The 23,907-nt window shown below is 43.2% G+C and overlaps 2 protein-coding genes across 4 annotated transcripts in view; one reads left to right on the plus strand and one right to left on the minus strand.

The window, feature by feature from the left end:
* The window catches only part of LOC144487720 (procollagen C-endopeptidase enhancer 2-like), a 37,490-nt gene extending 33,129 nt beyond the window's left edge, over positions 1-4,361 (plus strand). Inside the window, exons 8-9 of the mRNA XM_078205797.1 lie at positions 1,318-1,485; positions 3,722-4,361. Coding sequence (XP_078061923.1) covers positions 1,318-1,485; positions 3,722-3,852 — 299 coding nt within the window. The 3' untranslated portion in view covers positions 3,853-4,361. The remainder of the gene's footprint in view (positions 1-1,317; positions 1,486-3,721) is intronic.
* A 1,094-nt stretch (positions 4,362-5,455) lies between these two features.
* trpc1 (transient receptor potential cation channel, subfamily C, member 1) overlaps positions 5,456-23,907 on the minus strand; it is a 67,690-nt gene continuing 49,238 nt past the window's right edge. For 2 of the 3 annotated variants that reach the window (XM_078205695.1, XM_078205680.1), the window contains 5 exons: positions 20,805-20,980; positions 19,390-19,449; positions 19,042-19,243; positions 13,163-13,357; positions 5,456-7,675 (listed from right to left, as the gene is read on the minus strand). In XM_078205695.1, coding sequence (XP_078061821.1) covers positions 7,448-7,675; positions 13,163-13,357; positions 19,042-19,243; positions 19,390-19,449; positions 20,805-20,980 — 861 coding nt within the window. In that variant the 3' untranslated portion in view covers positions 5,456-7,447. The remainder of the gene's footprint in view (positions 7,676-13,162; positions 13,358-19,041; positions 19,244-19,389; positions 19,450-20,804; positions 20,981-23,907) is intronic. The other variant, XM_078205687.1, reaches the window with a different exon arrangement.

Here is a 23,907-nt window from a genome sequence, read left to right on the forward strand (position 1 = left end):
CTTACATTAACGCTGCAATGAAGTTACTGTGAAAATCCCCTAGTCGCCACATAGTGCCTGTTCGGGTGCATTGAGGGGGAATTTAGCATGGCCAATGCACCTAACCAGCACATCTTTTGGACTGTAGGAGGAAACTGGAGCACCCGGAATAAACCCACGCAGACACAGGGAGAACGTGCAGACTCCACACAGACAGTGACCTAAGCCAGGAATTGAACTCGGGACCCTTGTGCTGTGAGACAGCAGTGCCAACCGCTGTGCTACAGTGGTTTATACTCTGTCTGAGCTTTGCTTACTATGGAAATAAATCTGGGGCAGCATGGTGGTACAGTGGTTAGCACTGCTGTCTCACAGCGCCAGGGACCTGGATTCCACTCCGGGCTTGGGTCACTATCTGTGTGGAGTTTGCATGTTCTCCTGGTGTCTGTGTGGATTTATTCCGCGTGCTCCTGTTTCCTCCCAGAGTCCGAAAAACGTGCAGGTTAGGTGCATTGGCCATGCTAAATTCTCCCTCAGTGTACCCGAACAGGTGTCGGAGTGTGACGACTCGGGGATTTTCACAGTGACTTAATTGCAGTGTTAATATAAACCTACTTGTGACTAATAAATAAATAAATTTGGTGAAGGGACATCAGTCTAGGGGGGAGTTATTTCAGGGCAAGTAAAGTAGGGCCACCTCACCAACTTCCTGCCTTTTGCACTTTGGCTGGTGACTCGAGACCTCCTTATGAGCGGGAGGTTCTGTTGCAGCGTGTAAGTTAGGTTATCAAGTGTCGTAATGGGTTGCTGTTTTTGTGGTTGAGTATCTGCTGTGCGCCAATCATTTCCATAGGAGGGGGGGTGGGGAGTGGCAGGAAATCAGCCAGGGTCTCTATTCTCAGCTGCTGTCCAGAGACCCGACTGGCAAATGTGCATTTGGGCAAAAATATGACTGGATGTGGTGTTTACATTGTCAACACTGTCTTAAGCACACACAGAATGAGTCATGACTTGACTGAGGCGTTAGAGATGAGAAAAAATTAGAAATAAAGAAAGTCACTTTTTTAGGAAGGATAATATCCTTAAATCTATCATAAGCCATGTTTTTGTCACATCCACCACTGTTGGAAGAAACTAGCTTTAGGTTAGGATTCATATAAGGATAACGAGGTGCTATTTATTTTACCCATAACCTCAAACAATGTTTGACAATACTGGTTAACATATGAGAACAAAATCTGAGTTTCAAAGTCTATTTACCGTGCGGTGATTTGAGGAACAGAAATTTCGGTGGAAATTTTATTTTAAAATTTGGATGCCTATTCTTGTCTCTTTCAGTGTTAACCGGCACAGTTATAACTGCTCTAACACGAAACGGCAGTATTCACACAACTATCTCCATTATAAATATTTACAAAGAAGGCACATTGGCAATTCAGCAAGCAGGGAAGAACATGAGCGTCAGGATAATTTCGGTCTGTAAAAAGTGTCCAATTGTTAAACGAGGTGAGTTTTGCTATTTGGAAGGCTCATTTGTTGCATGCCTGGTGATTATTTTAAACCAGGAATTCCTCTGCTAAAGTAGCAGACAGAAGATTGTCCAATAGGAGTTTTAAGCGTTTGTCTGCTAATATTACCAATAGTAGTTTCTATACTGAGCTGAGAATCATAGAGTCCCTATAGTGCTGAAGGAGGCCATTTGGCCCATCGAGTCTGCGCCAACCACAGTTCCACCCGGGCACACTCCCCAGCAGCACTGGGAGTTTGGAAATAACGCACACCATACAAATGTACCAGATACATTAGTACATTGGCTACATTGCAGAGAGAATGCTGCGTTGAGTGTTGAGCATGCAATTCTGGAAAAAGATATTAAAACTTTTGGGAACATATCAGATCCATTGAGATGATGCCAGGTGTGGGAACCTCTCGTTCAGAGGGGAAAACTAAGGCACTGGAGCTAATTCCACCAGAGCACCAATGAATAAAAGCAAATTACTGCGGATGCTGGAATCTGAAACCCAAAGAGAAAATGCTGGAAAATCTCAGCAGGTCTGGTAGCACCTGTAAGGAGAGAAAAGAGCTGACGTTTCGAGACCAGATGACCCTTTGTCAAAGCTGCCATCTGGATCAGCTCTTTTCTCTCCTTCTAGATGCTGCCGGACCTGCTGAGATTTTCCAGCATTTTCTCTTTTGGTTAAGAGTAAGTTGTTTGTTACATATTGAGGAACATTAGTGGGATTTAATGGTGACTATTTCCTTTGTTTGGGGAGTCAGTGATGAGGGGGTCACCAAGTCAATAGGAATGAGAAAGTGATTTAAAAAAAGACTCGACAGGAAGATGGAATAAATTAAGGAATGGTGGTGAGATAATATTCAAAAGCCCTGAGACTGCGAAAGAAAAACTAAAGGAGGTAAGAAAACCAGTTTCTTGCCTGCCAAAAAGTGCTTAAAGCACTTCATTACTGATTTGAACAGAAATAAGAGAACTATGGAAGGCAGCTGTTTATTCCATCATGTCCAAGTACATTATGTGTTAGACAATTGAAAATTAAACCTGCTGCTTCACTCTCCCCACAGCCTTGTATCTTTTCCGCTTAAAATGATCCAATTTTCATTTAGAAGATGCAATGACATCTTTGTCGAACATGTCACGTCACAGAGTATTCCAGGATGTAACAACCCAGCAGTTTTTCTGGAACGCTCTTTAATTTCTTAGTTATAATATTAAATTGAAGAAGCCTTTTTATTAATACCCAAGTGGATGATCGGATCTTTGCTTTTTCACTTAATCAGAACCCATTAAGAGTCTGAAGAAGAGTCACACTGACTCAAAGGCTGGAATTTTACCGCCCTGCTCGCCACGGAATCCGAGTGGATGAGGGACAATGGAAATGTCTGTTGACCTAGGGCGGGATTTTATGATTTCAGGATGAGCGAGGCCATAAAACCCTACCCAATATATTAACTGTATTTCCTCTCTCCACAGATACTGCCAGACATTTTGAGATTTTCCTGCGTTTTCTGTTTTCGTTTCAGATTCCAGGATCCGCAGTATCTTGCTTTAATCTCTCAAGAATCAAATTCTTTTTACATATTTCACAAATGTGGGGAGGCGATGGCTGAGTGCTATTATCGCTGGACTATTAATTCAGAAACTCAGCTAATATTCTGGGGACCCGGGTTCGAATCCCACTATGGCAGATGGTGGAATTTGAATTCAACAAAAAAATCTGGAATTAAGAATCTACTGTTGACCATGAAACCATTGCTGATTATCAGAAAAACCCATCTGGTTCATTAATGTCCCTAAGGGAAGGAAATCTGGCGTCCTTATCTGGTCTGGCCTACATGTGACTCCAGAGCCACAGCAATGTGGTTGACTCTCAACTGCCCTCCAAGGGCAAGTAGGGATGGGCAATAAATGCTGGCCAGTGATGCCCACATTTCACAAATGAATAAAAAAACACACACATCTATCTTAAGGAAGAAAAAATGGCTCCTGACCTAAAGAAACTCAAAGTTGAATTCCCTTTAAGACTAACCTTCTAATTTTGTGGCCCCTCAGTTTGAGATTGGGTTCCTGCCACACAGCTCAGATTTACCCAATAATCAAACTTATGCACAAAATAAATTGCCGATCGGAGTACAACTAATGAAATGTGTTTTGTAACCAATTAATTATCCTGTACAGCTTCTAAAATTAAAGTTCTGCTTAAAGGCCTCCTTGCTCTTGTTGCAGGACTGAATTACATCTTCATGGGCCAAGTGGATGAAGCAGGCAGAGGGAGACTGCTTCCTAACAGCTTTGTCGTGCCCTACAGATCAAAGAACCAAAGGTTTCTGAGCAACTTGAAGAACAGACGATGCTAAACACACAGTGACAGCAGAGACTATTATCTTTTATTTATGGTGCTGGAAATCATCTATCGATAGTTTTCTTTAACTGATTACAAAGTGCACTTCCTAACAGATAGGTGGCTTTCTGCTGGTAAATAGAAGCATTCAAATGTAAAGTTGGTGAAATGTGTGTAGCTAAAGTGCTGCCAGGAGCTTGGCTGTCTGCAATGGATATACCAATCCTTCCACCGGCAGGAAACAAAGTCTGAACAGAATGATTAGCCCCAAAGTCTTGTTGAGTTTGGAACTGTCTCTTTATTTATAACAATGATGACAGAAATTGAACCTATGTTTATCTTATGTACTTTATATATTGTAATAGATTATATAGGTCTTAAGTGCAATAAGTTGAAGTACAGCAATGATCGGTGATGTTTTATGACTAGTTTGTTTGCAATTGGTGTTTTATTTTTATGTTTCTCCAACAGTCACTCTTTGCATAATGTATCTGCTGCTTAATAAAAAAAAGTCTTGTTTGGAAATGCTGAATGCCCAAAAGTCACCATTTCAAGAACTATGTCAGATAATCGTGTCATGTGCGTAGTCAGATGAGAGGCATGAAGGTCCGAAGGGTTCATTTCTCCTCCCATTCAAATGGTGCAGTAAACATGGCAATCTGCTCAGTAGTTATGTGGACCCTCTACCATGTTAAACCACTTTTACCTCCCTATTTGCAGTTGGTAGCCCTCTAAGACTTCGGGAGGATATAAACAGATTGACGAAATGTGCAGATCAATGATAACTTGCAAAAGGGAGTTGGATTAATCTTTATGGGGAATAAAGTTACAGGGTTTTGGGGGAAGGTTTACAGTTATGAGGGAAAATGTTACAGGGTTATGGGGAAATGTTATTGGGTTATGGGTAAAATGTTACAGGGTTATGGGGGGAAGTTTACAGAGTTATGGAAGGAAACATTTGCAAAGTTATGGAGGAAATGTTACAGGGTTATGGGGGAACTGTTATGGGGGAAGTTTACAGAGTTATGGAAGCAACAATTTGCAAGGTTATGGGGAAAATGTTACAGGGTTATGGAGAAATGTAACAGTTATGGGAAAAATTACAGGGTTATGGGGAAAACATTACAGGGTTATGGAGGGAGAAGTTATAGGTAAAATGTTACAGGGTTATGGGGAAAATGTTACATGGTTATGGAGAAACGTAACAGAGTTATGGGAAAAATTACAGAGTTATGGGTAAATGTTACAGGGTTATGGGGGAAGTACAGAGTTATGGAAGGAAAAATTTGCAAAGTTTGGGGGGAAAAGTTACAGGGTGGATTATGGGGAACGAGTAGGGCAATGGAACTAATTAGATAGCTGTTTCAAGGAGTCAACCTGATGGCAGGATCATCTTCTGTTTGTGCTGCTTCATTAAATGATTTTAATATGGATCATGTGAGATAGGTGAAAATACATGAAGTGTAATTTGAATGATCGTTAAATTCCTGTCCCTGGAAAGTAGGTAACCTGCAGCAATGTGACATGGACATTCTGCTGCAGAAATGTTTTGTCTTCATAAAGTACTTTTTCATTATTATCAAGTTACTTATAAGATATCACTAAATTTCAACCTAAATATTAATATCGTCCATGATTTTACATCCTTTTTCTTCAATTTAAATAGACTGGCATTTCAAATGTGATTCTTTACAGATTCATCACACATTCTGACTCAAGTGCAAATCCTAATTTCTCCAAGTATAAAAAAAAGTTGACGCAAGTGTATTGCCCATTTAACACTCACATCTATTTTTACTTCAGTCAGTAAAGACAGGAATATCTCACCATCAAGGCTTAGATAACTTTTTCATTCTTAAGCTGGAAGAAAATATAATCTGCATTTATAAAATGTCAACCATCGAAATACATCCCAGAGTGCACTATATGAATTTTGCCATTGAAGACAGTAAACTCTTCTGTACAATTTTACATTACTAAAGTCACAAATCACATCCAATTCCTTCTCTTCTAGCTTAGGTATCAACTGTCTTATAAAATTCACCCTTCTGGATTGTTATACATCAGTACGTCATCATCGGATTCTATATGGGTGAAATCTGACTTGGACAGTGATACAAAACTTCAGTGAAACTGAATACTGGATGAAGGCTATAACTGATGGCAGATGCCATACGGCCCATTTTATGTCTGAGCATATGGTGAATTTCATTCCCCCGTTGCTACTGGAGTCTGACATGCCACCAAAACAGAAGAAAGATGAGTTCCAAATCTTTAACAGGCACCTTCAAAACCCTGAAGCACTATCATCCCAGTACAGAGTTTCTGCTCTCTACTACTCTTAGCCACAATTGTCGCTAAACTTCCATAAGGTCTCAGAGTAGCTTCATACTTTGCCAGGTCCAGTCGCATGTAAATTGCTCAGACAATGCCCAATAAATTAATGATTGTCACCATGTTTTGACATACCTTGACTCTGCCCATTATACTAACTTACTGTCAGGAGATAAGTGCTTGGATCAACTCTGAAGATTCAAATTTACTGCTTATTTCCGGACTACTTATCAAACTTCCTGTGAAAATGTAGTTTCCCAGTTCTGATATCGCTCGCCCCAGGAGCAAGAAATCAGGGGAGAAATATATTTCGAATTTTGTTTAAAGGCAAGCAAAGACAAAAGAAGCATATACTAACACTGAGCGCCCCATACTTAGTAGTGCACACAGATATGCATCTCTGCTGTCCTGATGGTAAACATTCGTTTGAAATTTCTTTGTCTGCAATTTTAATGAAAATATTAACCTGTTTCTGTCAAATCAGCTGATGCCTTTGTTAAAATAGATTGCATAAGAATTCATGGGAACTTGTCAATGTGTTTGTGACTAATATGAAAGGGATGTTTTCATCCCCCATATCTTTGATTTGCCTTGTGGGTTACTGAAGTGATTTTTTTGGAACATCCAGTCTAATCAATGATGAATCAACAGTATATTCAAGAATTCAAAGTTTCTTCAAGGGAAATAAATACCAGAAGCATCTTTCTCAATGACAAAATGGCAGTATCTATTTATCATAAATTATTCACAATTACCTGTGTTGCACTATTCAAACACATTAGAAATTGCAGCAATATACTGCTGCCTCACAGCGCCAGGGACCCGGGTTCAATTCCCGGCATTGATCACTGTCTGTGCGGAGTCTGCACGTTCTCCCCATGTCTGCATGGGTTTCCTCCGGCTACTCCGGTTTCCTTCCACAGTCTGAAAGATGTGCTGGTTAGGTGCATTGGCCAGGCTAAATTCTCCCTCAGTATCCCTGAACAGGTGCCGGAGTGTGGCGACTAGAGGATTTTCACAGTAACTTCATTGCAGTGTTAGTGTAAGCCTACTTGTGTCACTAATAAATAAGCTTTAAAACTTTAACTTCATAATGACCATGTATCTCTGCTCCAAAACTTCCAAAAATAGACTGCATAAAACAGAATCTTGATTAAACAATAAGCATTTGACAATAAAGGGTGATGACAAGGAAATCATTTCACTCAGTGTGATACTTAGAACATGATTGTAACACATATGTTAGCATCAAGTCCCATAAAACCTGCAATACTTTTTTAGTTCCGTGAATAGAACATGGCGTATTTTGCTGTCCTGAAACCAAGAAGGTCTCTCATTTCATTGCGGAACTTGGAGAGGTCCTGACGCAGTTCATTCAGGTTCTCTTCTGTCGCCTGGTCTGTGCTGTGCATCTTCTGTCTCATAGCCGTAAGGTAACGATGGACCAAGCAACACATTACCTTTTGGTAGTTCTGATCTCGCTTATGCTTGAGGGTCTTCCATTCCTTGTGAGGAGATAAAAAAATAAGAGTGGTTTAACTTGCTGTTCAGACCAACATTTATCCAATAGAGGAGCTTCATTAAGTTGCTCCTTACTTGACTTAGGTCTTTAGTCATTCATTCATAACATCCCTGTCTTTGGCATGGTATCAATTTCTGACTGATTTTGCTTCTGTGAAGCACTTTGCTATGTTACCGGCACTATATCAATGCATGTTGTTGTTGCTGATAGTGAACATATTAGTTATAAAGATGCATATTGATTGGCTGACTCAAGTTGGAAGGAGTGGGATGGCGGAAGAGTTCTTAGAATGCTGTCGGGATAGTTACCTTGAACAGTATGTTACAGAACTGATAATGTGTAACGAGGTAGGTAGAATTAAGGATGTTCTTGTGAAGGACCCTCTTGGATCAAGTGATCACAATATGGTCGAATTTCTGGTACAAATGGAAGAGGAGAAAGTAGGGTCCCATACCAGTGTCCTCTGTTTGAACAGAGTGAAGTACGATAGGATGAGGGCTGAATTGGCTAAGGTGGACTGGGAGAGCAGACTGGTAGGTAGGACAGCTGAGGAACAGTGAAGGATTTTTAAGATCATCCTTTTCAGTACTCAGCAACAATATATTCTGGTGATAAAGAAGGACTGTAAGAAAAGGGATAACCAGCCGTGGATAACGAAGGAAATTAAGGAGAGTATTAAATTAAAGACCGATGCATACAGAGTGGCCAAAAATAGTGGAGAATCGGAAGATTGGGAAAACTTTAAGAAACAACAAAGAATGACTAAGAAAGCGATAAAGAAAGGAAAGATAGGTTATGAAGCTAGGCTAGCTCTAAATATAAAAAATGATAGTAAAAGCTTTTACAAATATATAAAAAGGAATAGAGTGGCAAGAGTGAATGTTGGACCCTTGAAGGATGAAAGGGGGGATTTAATAGTGGGAAATGAGGAAATGGCTGAAACTTTAAATAAGTTTTTTGTGTTGGTCTTCATGGTGGAAGACACAAATAGTTTACCGAATATTAACAATAGAGGGTTGGTAGGAGGAGAGGTACTCAATACAATTAATGTTACCAGGGAGGCAGTGCTTGGTAGACTAACGGGACTGAAGGTGGACAAGTCCCCGGGCCCGGATGGAATGCATCCCAGGTACTGAAAGAAATGTCAGAGGTAATAGCGGATGCGTTAGTAGTTGTTTATCAAAATTCGTTGGATTCTGGGGTAGTGCCGGCAGATTGGAAAACGGCTAATGTTACGCCGCTGTTTAAAAAAGGAAATAGACAAAAGGCGGGTAACTACAGGCCGGTTAGCTTAATGTCTGTAGTTGGGAAAATGCTGGAATCCATCATTAAAGAAGAAATAGCAGACCATCTGGATAAGAATGGTTCGATTAAGCAGACGCAGCATGTATTCATGAGGGGAAAGTTGTGCTTGACGAACTTGTTGGATTTTTATGAAGATGTGACTAGTGCAGTTGATGGAGGGGAACCGGTGGATGCGGTGTTTTTGGATTTCCAAAAGGCGTTTGATAAGGTGCCTCACAAAAGGTTGCTGAAGAAGATTGGGTCACACGGTTGTTGGAGGTAGGGTGTTAGCGTGGATTGGGGATTGGCTATCTGACAGGAAGCAGAGAGTCGGAATAAATGGGTGCTTTTCTGGTTGGCAGATGGCAACTAGTGGCGTGCCGCAGGGATCGGTACTGGGGCCTCAACTATTTACCATTTATATAGACGATCTGGAGGAGGGGACTGAGTGTAGGGTGACAAAGTTTGCAGACGACACAAAGATAAGTGGAAAAGTGAATCGTGTGGAGGGCGTAGAAGGTCTGCAGAGAGATTTGGACAGGCTGAGTGAGTGGGCGAGGATCTGGCAGATGGAGTATAACGTTGACAAATGCGAGGTTATTCACTTTGGAGGAAATAATGGAAAATTGGATTATCTAAATGGAAAAAAATTGCAACATGCTACTGTGCAAAGGGACCTGGGGGTCTTTGTGCATGAGACGCAAAAACCCAGTCTGCAGGTGCAGCAGGTGATCAAGAAGGCAAATGGGATGTTGGCCTACATCGCAAGGGGGATAGAATATAAAAGCAGGGATGTCTTGCTGCATCTGTACAGGGCATTGGTGAGGCCGCAGCTGGAATTCTTGATTTTCCTTGTCATGTATTATACCCCAGCTGGTTAAGCTCAGTTAATAAATGCCATTTTGTGACGGATTAAAACTAAGTTCATTAGAGATACTTTTCCTCAGGGTCTTGGCCTCTTCTCCATGAGTGCTGTTGAGAATTTAAATTCTATTTGTATGGAGCAGGGAAAGATCTTAAAAAAATACACAGCCCATCAATGCCAGTAAAAATAGTAATGCAGTAATTAACATCAATTCTTGGATAGAATTTTCAGTTTAAACATGGGGATAAGGAACATTCCCAATACCACTTATTGCAGGACACCACAAAACCTACTGGTCCACATCTTCCAGATATCGCCCCCAAGTTCCACCATGGAACTCTCGGAAGTCCCAACACAATGGTTCTGTGGGAATCGCCCAGGAAAACTGAACTTCCGATGGGCAAATCCCCTGCTCCCCAGAACCCTCCGGAAGGGTCTCCAATTCTGAGTTGGAGACTTCAGATAGTTGCATCTTATTTTCCTGGATGATTACTCAGGAAACGTTAGACACATTAAAACTTGATTTGAGTAATTATACAACTGACCTCTCCCCACCCTCATCCCCCTCCCCAACCAACCTGACCCTACCTTACCACCAGACTCCCATCAACCTTCTACTACCTCCTCCGACCCTTCCACTCCCACCGGTCTCCCCGACCAAACCAGACCCATCATCACCAGCTGACTCCCCCACCTGCCGCCCCCCCCCACGCCCCCCCCCTCCCCACCCCACCACCCTGACTACCCACTGACTCCCAAACCCCCAACTTCCCTGAACCAATCTCACCAGCAGATTCCTCCCTCTGACCCCTGACTAGTCCCCTGATGCTCCAATTTCCCTCCGACCTAGCCTGACCGTACCACCCTGCCCCGCTACCACCGTATTTCCTCACCTACCCTACATCCTTACCCCCGACCACATCCTACCCCCCACCCCCCCCAATCCCCTTACCTCACCCACCTATCCCTTTATGGACTTACCTTCATTCCGTAGCTTTTCAAAGAAGCTTTGGGACGTTTAAACTCTTCACTTATTAGAATATGGTAGCTGGTGCTGTAAAAAGGGTGGTGTGGCTCTTATGTGGAAATCCTGCAAGGTGGCACAGTGGTTAGCACTGCTGCCTCCCAGCGCCAGGGACCCAGGTTCAATTGCGGCCTCGGGTCACTGTCTGCGTGGAGTTTGCACTTTCTCCCCGTGTCTGTGTGGGTTTCCTCCGGGTGCTCCGGTTTCCTCCCACTGTCCAAAGATGTTCAGGTTAGGTTGATTGGCCATGCTAAGTTCACCCTAGTGTCAGGGGGACTAGCAGGGTAAATGTGTGGGGGCCTGGGTGAGATTGTGGTGGGTGGAGACCCAATGGGCTAAATGGCCTCCTTCTGCACTGTAGGTATTCTATGATTGGGCTGGGAGTTCCCGCTTCCCTGGCCCACTCTGGACCAAACACAACGCTGGAAGTCAGTATGTCCAGTGAGATTAGACATAGCAGCCTCTTGGAGTTCACAAAAAGAAATGGTTAAGAACCCCGAAGGATGGCAATGATTTCTTTTTTTTATTTTATAGATTAAAGTGGAGGAGAGAGCAGTGCCCTCCTGAGGACATGATGTGGAGATGCCGGTGTTGGACTGGGGTAAACACAGTAAGAGTTTTAACAGCACCAGGTTAAAGTCCAACAGGTTTATTTGGTAGCAAATGCCATTAGCTTACGGAGCACTGCTCCTTCGTCAGATGGAGTGGAAATCCACTCCATCTGACGAAGGAGCAGCGCTCCGAAAGCTAATGGCATTTGCTACCAAATAAACCTGTTGGACTTTAACCTGGTGCTGTTAAAACTCCTCCTGAGGACAGCCAGCGACCAGAGTTTCTGGTAGGACTGGCAGGCAGTGTCCAAGGAGAAGCTGTTGAGGTACGGTTTCCAACAGCCCCATGTAAATGTGTTTCCCTCATTCTGATCCCACTTGAGTGCACGATCCCAGTGTCACTGCCAGGATCACAGTGCCACCATCCTCCCCTCTCCATCTTTGGCTTTTGCGTACTTGATTCCAGTTTGGTTCAGTGGTACAACTCATGACTCTGAAGACTTGCTTCAGAACTTCAGAACATTATCTAAGCTGCACTTTCGTGTTGCACTGAGGCAAATTGTCTGAGCTATCACCATCCAAATGAGATATTAAACCAATAATCATTCTGCTGGTTTCGAGGATATAAAAGTTCCCTGCCATTATCTGAATTCCCCTGGTGGCCTAACCAACATTTATCCCTCAACCAACGTCACTGACAAACTATCCATATCATCTACTATTTGTGGAATGCTGTGTACAAATTGCTGCATCTGCCTAGATAACAGAAGTAACTCAGGCTGCAATCTGCTTTGGGATGTCTTTAGGACATAAAATGTTATATATAAATATACGTCTTGTCTTACTTGAGCCATGGGCCGGAATGCTCCGATGTCATACATCCCACCACCACTGCCAGCGAGAACAGAGAATTTGGCGCTCAGCCAAAACTTCATTCACTGCAGTGGGACTGGAGTATCACAGCCGCAGGTGAGGTCAGAGAATTCCAGCTATTGTCTTTTACTTGGCTGTGCATACATGTCAATGAGATAGACATAATCCTTGACCGAAGTGAAATCTGCAGTTGTGTGTTGGTTATCCAGCATGTAACACGCATGTAGTGAATCTGGCACTGAGACACACACAATTCACACCAGAATCCTAGAATGCCTACAGTGCAGAAAGAGACCATTGGGTCCATCGAGCCTGCACTGACAACAATCCCAACCAGGCCCTATCCCTGTAACCCCACGTATTTACCCTATTAATCCCCCTGACACTAAGGGGCAATTCAGCACGGCCAATCAAGCTAACCTGCACATCTTTGGACTGTGGGAGGAAACTGGAGCACCCAGAGGAAACCCACGCACACACGGGGAGACCATGCAAGCTCCACACAGACAGTGACCCAAGCTGGGAGTTGAACCTGGGTCCCTGGAGCTGTGAGGCAGCAGTGCTAACCACTGTGCCACCGTGCCACCCTCTACACTCTGCAAGGTCTCAGGAAACTGGCAGCTTACCACAACTGGATGCTGTACAGAATATTGGTGAGTGAATCCCCAGTTTTTGGTATTATTATTCAAGTATAAGATAGGATAAGTCTAACATTACAAATGTGTTTCTATTTCTAGACGTTTGCTTTAAACAGAAGTAAGCATCACATTATTGGGCAAGTATGACTACAGATGGCGTATTTTTAAGATTCTATAAATATCACTTTCCTATTTTGTTGAGCATTCTATGATTTAGGATTGACAGATTTCTTACTTTGAGGCTGTTCTGGCGTTTCACCTTCCCAGCACTGGTGTGAGAGCAGATCCATTTATTGAGACTCGTGAAGAGATAGCAAATGGTTTTTGGGGAAGGGATGACATTAAACGGTGGGGGTAAAGTGCATTTGTCATCAAAATAGCTCAGCCACAGCTTTGCACGGGCAAATTTCCACTCCTTGTCTTCATGGTTCTTGGAAAGAAAAAAAAGAAACGAAACAATTCAATCATACATTCATTTTTATATTCATTACTATTGGACGATATAAAAATATTTTCTTTTATGCTGTCTATTAAGCTTGCATAAATTCAGAGCCAAGAGAGCACATGAGTCCCGTCGAGCTTCTTTCAATATCATTTTTGCTGCCAGCCAGATGTGAGAGCAAATGATCTCAGATGACCAATCTACTGTAGGGTGACATGGTGGCACAGTGGTTAGCACTGCTGCTTCACAGCACCAGGGACCTGGGTTCGATTCCCAGCTTAGGTGACTGTCTGTGTGGAGTCTGCACATTCTCCCTCTGTCTGTCTGGGTTTCCTTGGGGTGCTCCTGGTTTCCTCCCACAGTCTGAAAGGCGTGCTGGTTAGGTGCTAAATTCTCCCTCAGTGTACCAGAACAAGCGCCGGAGTGTGGCAACCCTGGGATTTTCACAGTAACTTCATTGCAGTGTTAATGTAAGCCTACTTGTGACACTAATAAATAAACTTTAAACTTTACTTACGTTATCCCCTGCAGTAACACCTGACCTCTGCCAGTGGCTCAATGTGAGACAGAATGTCCCATGGGTAGAGAGAACACAGTAAGCTGTACCCCATTACAGTTCACAACAATAAATTGATGCATTTAAATCCCTAAATGTATTTAAAAATGGAGCCATGTTGTGGAGATGCCGGCGTTGGACTGGGGTGGGCACAGTAAGAAGTCTCACAACACCAGGTAAAAGTCCAATAGGTTTATTTTGAAATATGAGCTTTCGGAGCGCTGCTCCTTAGAGTCATAGAATCCTACAGTGCAGGAGGAGGCCATTCGGCCCATTGAGTCTGCACCGACCACAAATCCACCCAGGCCCTATCCCCATAACCCCATGCATTTACCCTAGCTAGTCCCCTTGAAACTAAGGGGCAATTTAGCATGGCCAATCCACCTAACCCACATATCTTTGGACTGTGGGAGGAAACCGGAGGAAACCCACAGAGATACAGGGAAAATGTGCAGACTCCACACAGACAGTGACCCAAGCCGGGAATCGAACCCAGGACCCTGGCACTGTGAGGCAGCAGTGCTAACCACTGTGCCATCATTGCTGCCCTTCATCATATGAAACTGTAAACTTTTTCTCACTGGGTGTCTGTTGAGGCATCACTAGGTAATAACCAAATTGTGGCATTCATGGGATCTAAAAACACTACTATCTGCTTCCGAAGGGCACTGAGGAGACCGAACAAGCACAGACAGAGCTAATGAAGTCCATAATGGAACAATTTAGCACTAATTTTGTCAACATAATTTCAACGTCAAGTGTGGAATGCAAAAGGTCATAGTTGAATGTTAATAATGCAGATTATAGCTTTCAGCTGAAACCTTGGAGGTTTTTTGCTTAATTTCCAGAAGAAATTCCACAAAGCTTTCTCTTCGTACAACTTCTCCCCTCAGGAGAACGATCAGGCTGGGGAGCCAAAAACAGCCACAATTCACCTCTCTTCACTGGAGTAAGTTTGACAGATGCTGCTCCTTTCTTCGACACCTTTTTTTGTTTATGAGTGAGTGAATCGTCTGAACAAACTGAGAATAGATTTGAGTCTTAAATTCATTGACAACTATTATGTATAATGTGGAGCTGATTGTGAATATTTTAATGGCAAGTGTATATTTTAGTCTGATGTAGATTGTATCCTTTACTATTAAAGGCGTCTAGAATATAAGTCGTTTTGTAGATAACACTTAGTCCATAAGATTTCTTGGCTTGGTTCTGATCGCCTGAGGGGCTGTCGGAAAGGAATTTTCAAGAGCATTTTTCCCCTGATTGTCCTTTGGTTTCTCTGCTGGTTTTTTTTTTTGCATTTCCCAGGAGATCATTGGCTGCAGTCAGAGGAGCGGGTGCAGGGGAAGTGTGATGTTCGACCCACGATGAGATGGTTGGTTAGCTCAGTTGGCTGGTTTGTGATGTGGAGTGAAGCCACCAGCGCGGTTTCAATTCCCGTACTCGCTGAGGTCATTCATGAAGGCCCCGACTTCCCAACCTTGCCCCTCACCTGAAACATGGTAACCCTCAGGTTAAATCACCACCAGTCAACTCTCTCCCTCAAAGGAGAGAGCAGCCTATGCTGCTGGAACAATGGTGACTTTATTTACTTACTAATCCCAGCATCAGCACAGCGCCAGGGACCCAGGTTCAATTCCAGCCTCAGGTCATTGTCTGTGTGGAATTAACACATTCTCTCCGTGTCTGCGTGGGTTTCCTCCGGGTGCTCCGGTTTCCTCCCACAGTCCAAAGATGTGCAGGTTAGGAGGATTGGCCATGCTAAATTGCCCCTTGGTGTCAGGGGGACTAGCAGGGTAAATTGTGGGGTTACGGGGATAGGGCCTGGTTGGGATTGTTGTCAGTTCAGGCTCGATGGGCTGAATGGCCTCCTTCTGCACTGTAGAAATTTTAAGATCACCAGTGGCAGCAGTGACCAGCACTGAGACTACAAGCAGCCCCCAGAGTCCAGGTAAATGCTGGTGTCGTCTCACAGGGCAAGGGAGGTGAGGCCCGAGAGATGAGAGAGAGAGGCTGGGGTCTTGATGGAAAAGCCTGGGGTTCAGATTACCCAAGGGGTGGGGAGGGGTGGGGCTGACAGGCTAGCAGAGGGGGGGGGGGTACCGGATGTGGACGGTGGTACTTGAGCGAGATGCCCCTGAACTCCTATCAGCCTCAAAAATTGAGGCCGGGGCCCTTTCAATTGGGGTGAGGATCAGCGGGCTTCCCTCGGCCTTACCCGCCACACATAAAAATTGCAGACAGGTGGGGACAGGCAGGAAGGCAGCGGGAAGGCCGCCCAGGGAATTTTACAACCCCCCCCCCCACCCCCCCCCACACAGCTCTCCATCCCTCCCCACCAATCCCCACCTACAAACCTGCTAGTGGGAAACCGTAAAATTCTGTCCCAATGTAAAATTGCAGCATTTTTACTTTCTTACCGTGTGCCAGTGTGACATATTGGATTTAAAATTAGATAACCCCCCCAAAATGGGGGCAGGGAGCGCATTGCTTTTTAAATCCATGCCTGTTGCTTCTTATTGTTTTTTTGTTCATTCATGGGACATGGGCATCGCTGGCTGGCCAGCATTTATTGCCCATCCCTAATTGTCTGAGGGCAGTTGAGGCTCAAACACATTGCTGTGGTTCTGGAACAACATGTAGGCCAGACCGGGAAAGGATGGCAGATTTCCTTCCCTAAAGGACTCCACACAGACACCGAAGGACATTCTGACTCAGGCATGAACTCTGTGCTGCCTGTTCAATTTAATGATAGTAGCAGGTAATCCAACACTTAATGCATTTTGACACATCACAGCAGGGGAACTAAGTTCATTCAAGGTTCACACTACTTAAAGCCAGTCGGTACCTCTCAAAGGGAAAATGCATTCTGGCTGCTGCACGTGCTGGAAATAACTGGGGTGGAGTGTCTGATCTGCAATTAAGAGAGTGATTGTGGCACAACATCGGAGAGAGTGGGCGCTCGAAGGCTTTCAGATGCTGCATTGGAGGCATTGATGCAGGAGGTGAAGAGAAGAGACATCCCACATCCATAGGGAGCCAGAAGGCTGTGCCGACATTGCAAAAACAGAGGGAACAGATAGCCCCAGGATCTCAATACAACGCCACAAAATGTTCAATGTCCTCGCACAGCTGGTCAATGTCATTGGATGCATCTACAAATGTCACATCCTAACAACTGAACTAATCACCTCACACACTGCTCAATGCTCCACGCCACCTTCATTCATCTACTAATAATCTTAACAGCCACAATTCATACTTAACATTCATAGTTTCACCTCACCCTGACAGGCTCCTGCAACCTCACACACCTACATCTCGCACACGGCAGTGTCAGCCATTAAAGTAAGAGGGTGTGTGAGTGTTTCATTCCTACTGCTCAATGCCTGTTCAGCCTTTAAGAGGTACTGACTGGCTTTAAGTAGTGCGAGCCTTGAATGAACTTCAGTCCCCTGCTGAGATGTGTCAAACTGCGTTAAGTGTTGGACTGCATGCTACAATCATTTAACTGAACATGCATGGTGAAATAACTCCTCAGAGGCCGTGGTGTCTCTTCACCTTATTCCCTTTATTTACAAACCTATCTCCACTCCTAATAGTGCTTCAGATACAAAGTCAGAATCCAGAGTGCCAGTAGGCCAGATACTCATCATTATATACCCAGGTGAGACTCCCTGATTGGGCAAGCAATCACTGCAACCAGGGAGCTGATACACCAAGAGGCCCACCTCATGGATCTCATTGGAGTCATTACACGTAGTTAAGAAAGGGCGTTAGTTGAAGTGTTGAACTGCAATTGTCATCATGATTTGCCTACCCAGTACACTCCAGTTTATGCTCCCTGCACTCATGCTAGCATTTAGCATTCTGATTGTCGAGGCGATGGCCTAGTGGTATTATCATTAGACTATTAATCCAGAAATTCAGCTAATGTTCTGGGGACCTGGGTTCGAATCCTGCCACGGCAGATGGTGGAATTTGAATTCAATTTTTTAAAAATCTGGAATTAAGAAGCTACTGATGACCATGAAACCATTGATGATTGTCAGAAAAACCCATCTGGTTCACTAATGCCCTTTAGGGAAGGAAATCTACCGTCCTTACCTGGGCCTACATGTGAATCCAGAGCCACAGCAATGTGGTGGCTCATAAATGCTGTTCAAGGGTAACTAGGGATGGGCAACAAATGTTAGCTAGCCAGCAACACCCATGTCCCACAAATGAATAAAGAAAAAGAATGCTAAAGGGCATCCATTGTGGTTCACACTAGAACTGCGCATCCAAACTTTGGGTGCCATGTTGGAAACAAAATGGCGTCCATACTACTGAAAACACTGCAGTCAATAGTCAACCTTGTGGATTAACATAGCTGTGAACTCTGGGGTACAGAACATTAGAAAGCTGTGTGAATGAGTACACAATTGAAACTTATTAATGGTCAAATATGTCAACCACATGCAGATATACTATACGTCAAGTTCTGAAATTAATGCTAGTTCCTAAGTTTCAACACAGATGTCCTATGATCAGACCTGAACTTAAGAAACTGGCATGTGTTCAGGTGCATAATGTAAAAGGCACTTCTGTTTTCTGCTGTGGATTAATAGCAGCTAAATGTTTGTGCTTGTATAATACTATTAAATTAAGGAAAGGCTAAAAAGGAACCTTGTAAATGGGTTATAGTACATAAATGACAGTCAATCTAAGGGTTACTTTCTTCCAGCCACGTTTCGTCCAAGCCAGCAAAAGACTGGAGTATTAGTTTTATAATTTGAATGACTAGAGCCCATGAATATAAAATAGTTTTTAACAAATCCAACAAGATACTCAAGAGAAATATCTTTACTCTGAGTCATGAGAATGTGGACTTGCTACTACATGGAGAGCTTGAGGCAAATGACACAGATCTATTTAAGGGGAAGATAAGTACAAGAGGGAGAAAGGAACAGAAGGAGATGCTGATATGGTGAGGGAAAGAAACATGGGAGAAGACTTGAATGGAGCTTAAATACCAGCATAGAGCTGTTGGAGCGAATGGTCTGTTGCAAATTCAATGATCAAAATATAACCTTACATTAATTATTTTTAAATGATCACGGATCACGTAACTTACAGCTATCATCTGGAAGCTTTTGTGTAGCATGGCTACTAGTAGCTTAGTCAGGACAATCACAACCACCACGTTATACGTGCCAATGATTAGTGTTCCAACAAAAGACTGTAGGTTGTCAGTGTAACTGAACCTCGTGACAAACAGTGCCACATGAGCCAAGGAGAAAATGTACCAGAACAGGGCATAGCAGGTCCCAATAAACCTGGAGGAACAAGAGACAGTGAATTAACTACTGACCTACCAGCTCTGAGAACAGGAGACACAAAAGCAGTCAAAGCCAGAATCTACCCAGATATTGAACACCCTGTTCCAGAAATTTCTAATACAGGTAGACGCAAAAGGACTTACATTCGCAGATCAGATGTGGCAGCTCTACCTGATTTGGCACTTGAAGCATATCCCTGGGCACTGACACAGGGGGATGAGAAGAGGGACAAGGTAGGGTCAACATGATGGTTAGAGCACTAAAACCAGCAAAGTACAATACTTTTTTTTCATGGCATACAGTACCTATAGTTGACGGAGAGGTCTCTGTCTGTACCACGTGAAACTGAGCACTGGCATAAAGATAACTCCTTATGCAATGAGCTCCTCTCTCCGAGGGGAAGTGGTTAGCCTTCGGCAGAGTGCCACATGGAGACTGGTAACCCAGCGTCGAAGAGACTGCATATCTAACCATGATGTTGCAGCTCTAATGGGCCATGTAACCAAACCAACCAGGTTTGACATTTTTACAGTACAATCCCTTCCCATTTTCTAAAACAATCATACCATACGTTCAATTAAAGGTAGCGTGACAAACGGATAATGACTAGAATATTATTTGATGCTGGAGATTGCAGCATTTATAATTCGCCTTTGATTCTTTCCCATTACTCTCTCCTCACCTTCCCCTCTTCTCAACCACCCGCACTTGGCACCTCCTGCCTGCACACCTGCCTCAGCAAAGGCTGGATTGTTCCAGCAAGTTGACATAACATCAAAAACAGTTGAATCTTTTTTTTAAAGTTTATTTATTAGTCACAAGAAAGGCTTAAATTAACACTGCAATGAAGTTACTGTGAGATTCCCCTAGTCACCACATTCCGGCGCCTGTTCAGGTCAACGCACCTAACCAGCACATCTTTCAGATTCTGGGAGGAAACCAGAACACCCGGAGGAAACCCACGCAGACACGGGGAGAACGTGCAAACTCCACACAAACAGTGACGCAAGCCGGGAATCGAACCTGGATCTCTGGCGCTGTGAGGCAGCAGTGCTAACCACTGTGCCGCCCATTTGTATCTGTATTGCAAGAGACGCAGGAAACAAATGCCCTGTGTTAATGTAAGCCTATTTGTGACACTAATAAATAAACTTTAAACTGGAAACCTCTTTTTGCTATGCTACAGAGAATTTAATAGGAAAGATATACACAACTGTGGTACAACTAGAGATTGGCACACAGGCTATTGTGTACAGTTTGACAAAAGGCAGTGTATTAGAATGAGGTAAAACATCAAGTAACAGCCTTTAAGCAATGCTAACTGCAATAATTGAAATCTTGCTCAGGTCCAGAATTTCTGCCGTGGCCCCATCTGAATGAGGAATTAGAAGTTTGGTTGAGAAAGGGCAAAGACAAAAAAAACAAGCTTTTTTCTGGTGTCTGTATGTTAATGTTTGAAAAAAAACAAATGCAGTATTGTAACATGCTATTGTGAATTGTTGGGCAACAAATGAAGCTTTAAACTAAACATTTGCCAATAAATCACATGCCAACTTACGAATGGAAGGTGCTGTTGCTCTGCTGCTCACAGAAGATTCCAGAACAGTCCTTGCTTTCCACTGTCGAAAACCCCATGTCATATAGTTGAGTAAGGCCAATGGTGAAAGAGAACAGGACAAGCAGAAACATTCCCAAGAACTTTCCAAAATCTTGTAGCATCTGTCCCATGGAAATCTGATCAAAAATATTGGTGACAGATTATTAATCGCTATGGGTACAAAAAAACTGGAATTAGTCTTGTTTACAGAATAATGAGGTGGCGATGTCAGTGTTGGACCGGGGTGGGCACAGTAAGAAGTCTCAGCACACCAGGTTAAAATCCAATCACCATTTGATTCCAAATAAACCTGTTGGACTTTAACCTGGTGTTGTGAGACTTCTTACTGCAAAGAATAATGGTTACTGGGCAGTGACTAAAATGCTACAACCCAATAAAAGAGTTCAGATCTAATAAAAAGAAGGCTCTAGAAAGACGATCTTGAAGTCTCAGCTCAGTAGAAAATGGGCACAGGGCCAAAGCATGAACTATTCCAGAATTTAATGCGAACCAATAGATGGGACATGGGAAAAAAAAAATCACACTGGTAGGTGTGACAAGATCTGGGTCTTCTGGGATTGGGCTAAAGCACTTAATGACAAAGAAGCCAAGATTTTACTTTGCATCTAACCATTGTAAACATGATCTGGAAACGTTCAGTGCTGACACTGGGTGCCAGGAATGGAAATACCCCGGCAATTAATCTAAAAATCAACCCAAATAGAAAAATGGGAGAAATCTCAGGATAGTAATTGTCCTCAAAAGATTTTTCCAGCTTTTAATATATGCGATCTTCATACTGATACACTAGATGCAAAAGTGAGAGAGTATGGTATATCCACTTTCAGATTTGATGATTTTCAGCCTAGGAAACAGGTATGATAGGACCATCAACATTCTTGAGTCCTAACTGTATATTATAAACAGTGTACTGATCAAAAACTAAAATTCATGGATTTTGGATGTCTAGTGGGGAATATGATCGTCCTCCAATGAGCTACAGAATTGGACTGGTACAGTCATTGAGGACTGAAGCTCCACATTTAAAAATGGATGACCCATTGGATTGATACATTAGAAATCCATCAACTTGATTTGTCCATTAAGAGGAGGTGGGTGGAAAAGAAAACATTTTTCACTTCCCAGAACTAATATTTCTCCTTCGGAGAATAGGTTGGAGATCTATGCCGGGATTTTACGATCTCGCTTGGGCGAGGCTCATAAAAGAGGCCCTTCATCCCATTGAGTCTACACCAATCCGCAAGAAACAATTGACCTCCTACCTAATCCCATTTGGCCCATAGCCTTGAATGTTATGATGTGCCAAGTGCTCATCCAGGTACTTTTTAAAGCTTGTGAGGCAACTCGCCTCATCTACCGATGGGCCGAATGGCCTTTTTCTGTGCTGTAGTGTTTCTAAGATTTCTAAGATTTCTACCCTCCCAGGAAGCACATTCCAGATCATCACCACCCTCTGGGTAAAAGGTTTTTTCTCACATTCCCCCCTAAACCTCTTGCCCCTCACCTTGAACTTGTGTCTCCCCTTGACTGACTCTTCAACTAACTAACTTATCCACTTGTCCATTCCCCTCATAATCTTGTACACTTCGATCAGATCGCCCCTCAGTCTTCCCTGCTCCAATGAAAACAACCAAAGCTTATCCAACCTCGATTCATAAGAGGCGGCTAGATGTAGCATTTGGAGTGAATGGGATCAAAGGTTATGGGAAAAACAGGATTAGGCTATTGAGTTGGATGATCAGCCATGATCGTAATGCCACCCGAGGCCAACAGAGAATTCTGTTCTGCGAGCCTCGCCCGCATCAATTCCGGGGCCGGTGTGGCGGCAAAATTCCGGCACATGGGACTGTTCTCCTTGAAGAGAAGGTGGCTACGAGGAGATTTGATAGAGATGTTCAAAATCATGAAGGGGCTGGACAGAGCAGATAGGGGAGAAACTGTTCCTGCTCAAAAATAGGATTAAGAACAAGAGGGCACAGATTTAAAATGATTTGCAAAAGAGGCAAATGTGATGAGAAGATTTTTTTTCATACAGCGAGTGGTTCAGGTCTGGAATGCACTGTCTGGAAGTGCAGGTTCAATCAAAGCATTCAAGATGGCGGCTCGATTAGAAACAGTGTAGGGGTATGGGGAGAAGGGAGGAGAATGGCCCTAACTCATGATGCTTCTTTGGAGAACAGATAATGATGGGCCAAAATGGCCTCCTTCTGTGCCTTAACACATCTGCAATTCTGCGAATACTGCGAAGGGGAAAACAGATTAGAAATAAAACTGCTCTGCAGTGAAGCCTTTCCATGTTTCTGTCCTTTTTCGAGGAAAAAAAAAACTGGTTTACATTCGAAGGCTTTGAAAAACAGATGGTTTTATTATTTACTTATAGATTTTGTTTTTTTTAGCGCTGGGACTGGCAGCGTTGCTATTTGCATTCACTGCGACCACACTGACACAGCACTGGGTTTTATAGTTAAAATCCTGCTGCGGCCTGAGCTTGCAAATCATCAAAATCAGCAGGGTGGTAGAAACACAAATCTGTACATTATTCCAAAGATCTTACACACATTTCGGAAAACCAACAGTAAACTCTATTAAAACAAGCAGGGGATGCTGACATTAATCTGATGGAGGCCCAGTGCTTCCATTAATTTTGTTTTACTTTTTATCATGTCTGTAATTACTGCAAAAGGTAACAAGTTGCTCGTGTCATCAATCCAGATTCCCAACCACATTTCCCATTTATTAACCAAAGAATCTGAAAGACATCACTGTTGTAGAACTTCACTTAAGATTTTATACCTTTAATTAAATTTTCATTAATGTTTTGATTCTGTGAACGTATCAATATCACAGAAAAATTATAAATCAGGGCAAAGTGTTGCCTCACACCGCCAGGGACCCGGGTTCAATTCCGGCTTCAGGTCACTGTCTGTGTGAGGTTTGCACGTTCTCCCTGTGTCTGCGTGGGTTTCCTCCCACAGTCCAAAGATGTGTAGGTTACGTTGATTGGCCATGCTAAATTGACCTAGTGTCAAGGGGATTGGCAGGG

Source organism: Mustelus asterias, chromosome 3 (genome assembly GCF_964213995.1).
Source record: "Mustelus asterias chromosome 3, sMusAst1.hap1.1, whole genome shotgun sequence".
Taxonomy (NCBI): domain Eukaryota; kingdom Metazoa; phylum Chordata; class Chondrichthyes; order Carcharhiniformes; family Triakidae; genus Mustelus; species Mustelus asterias.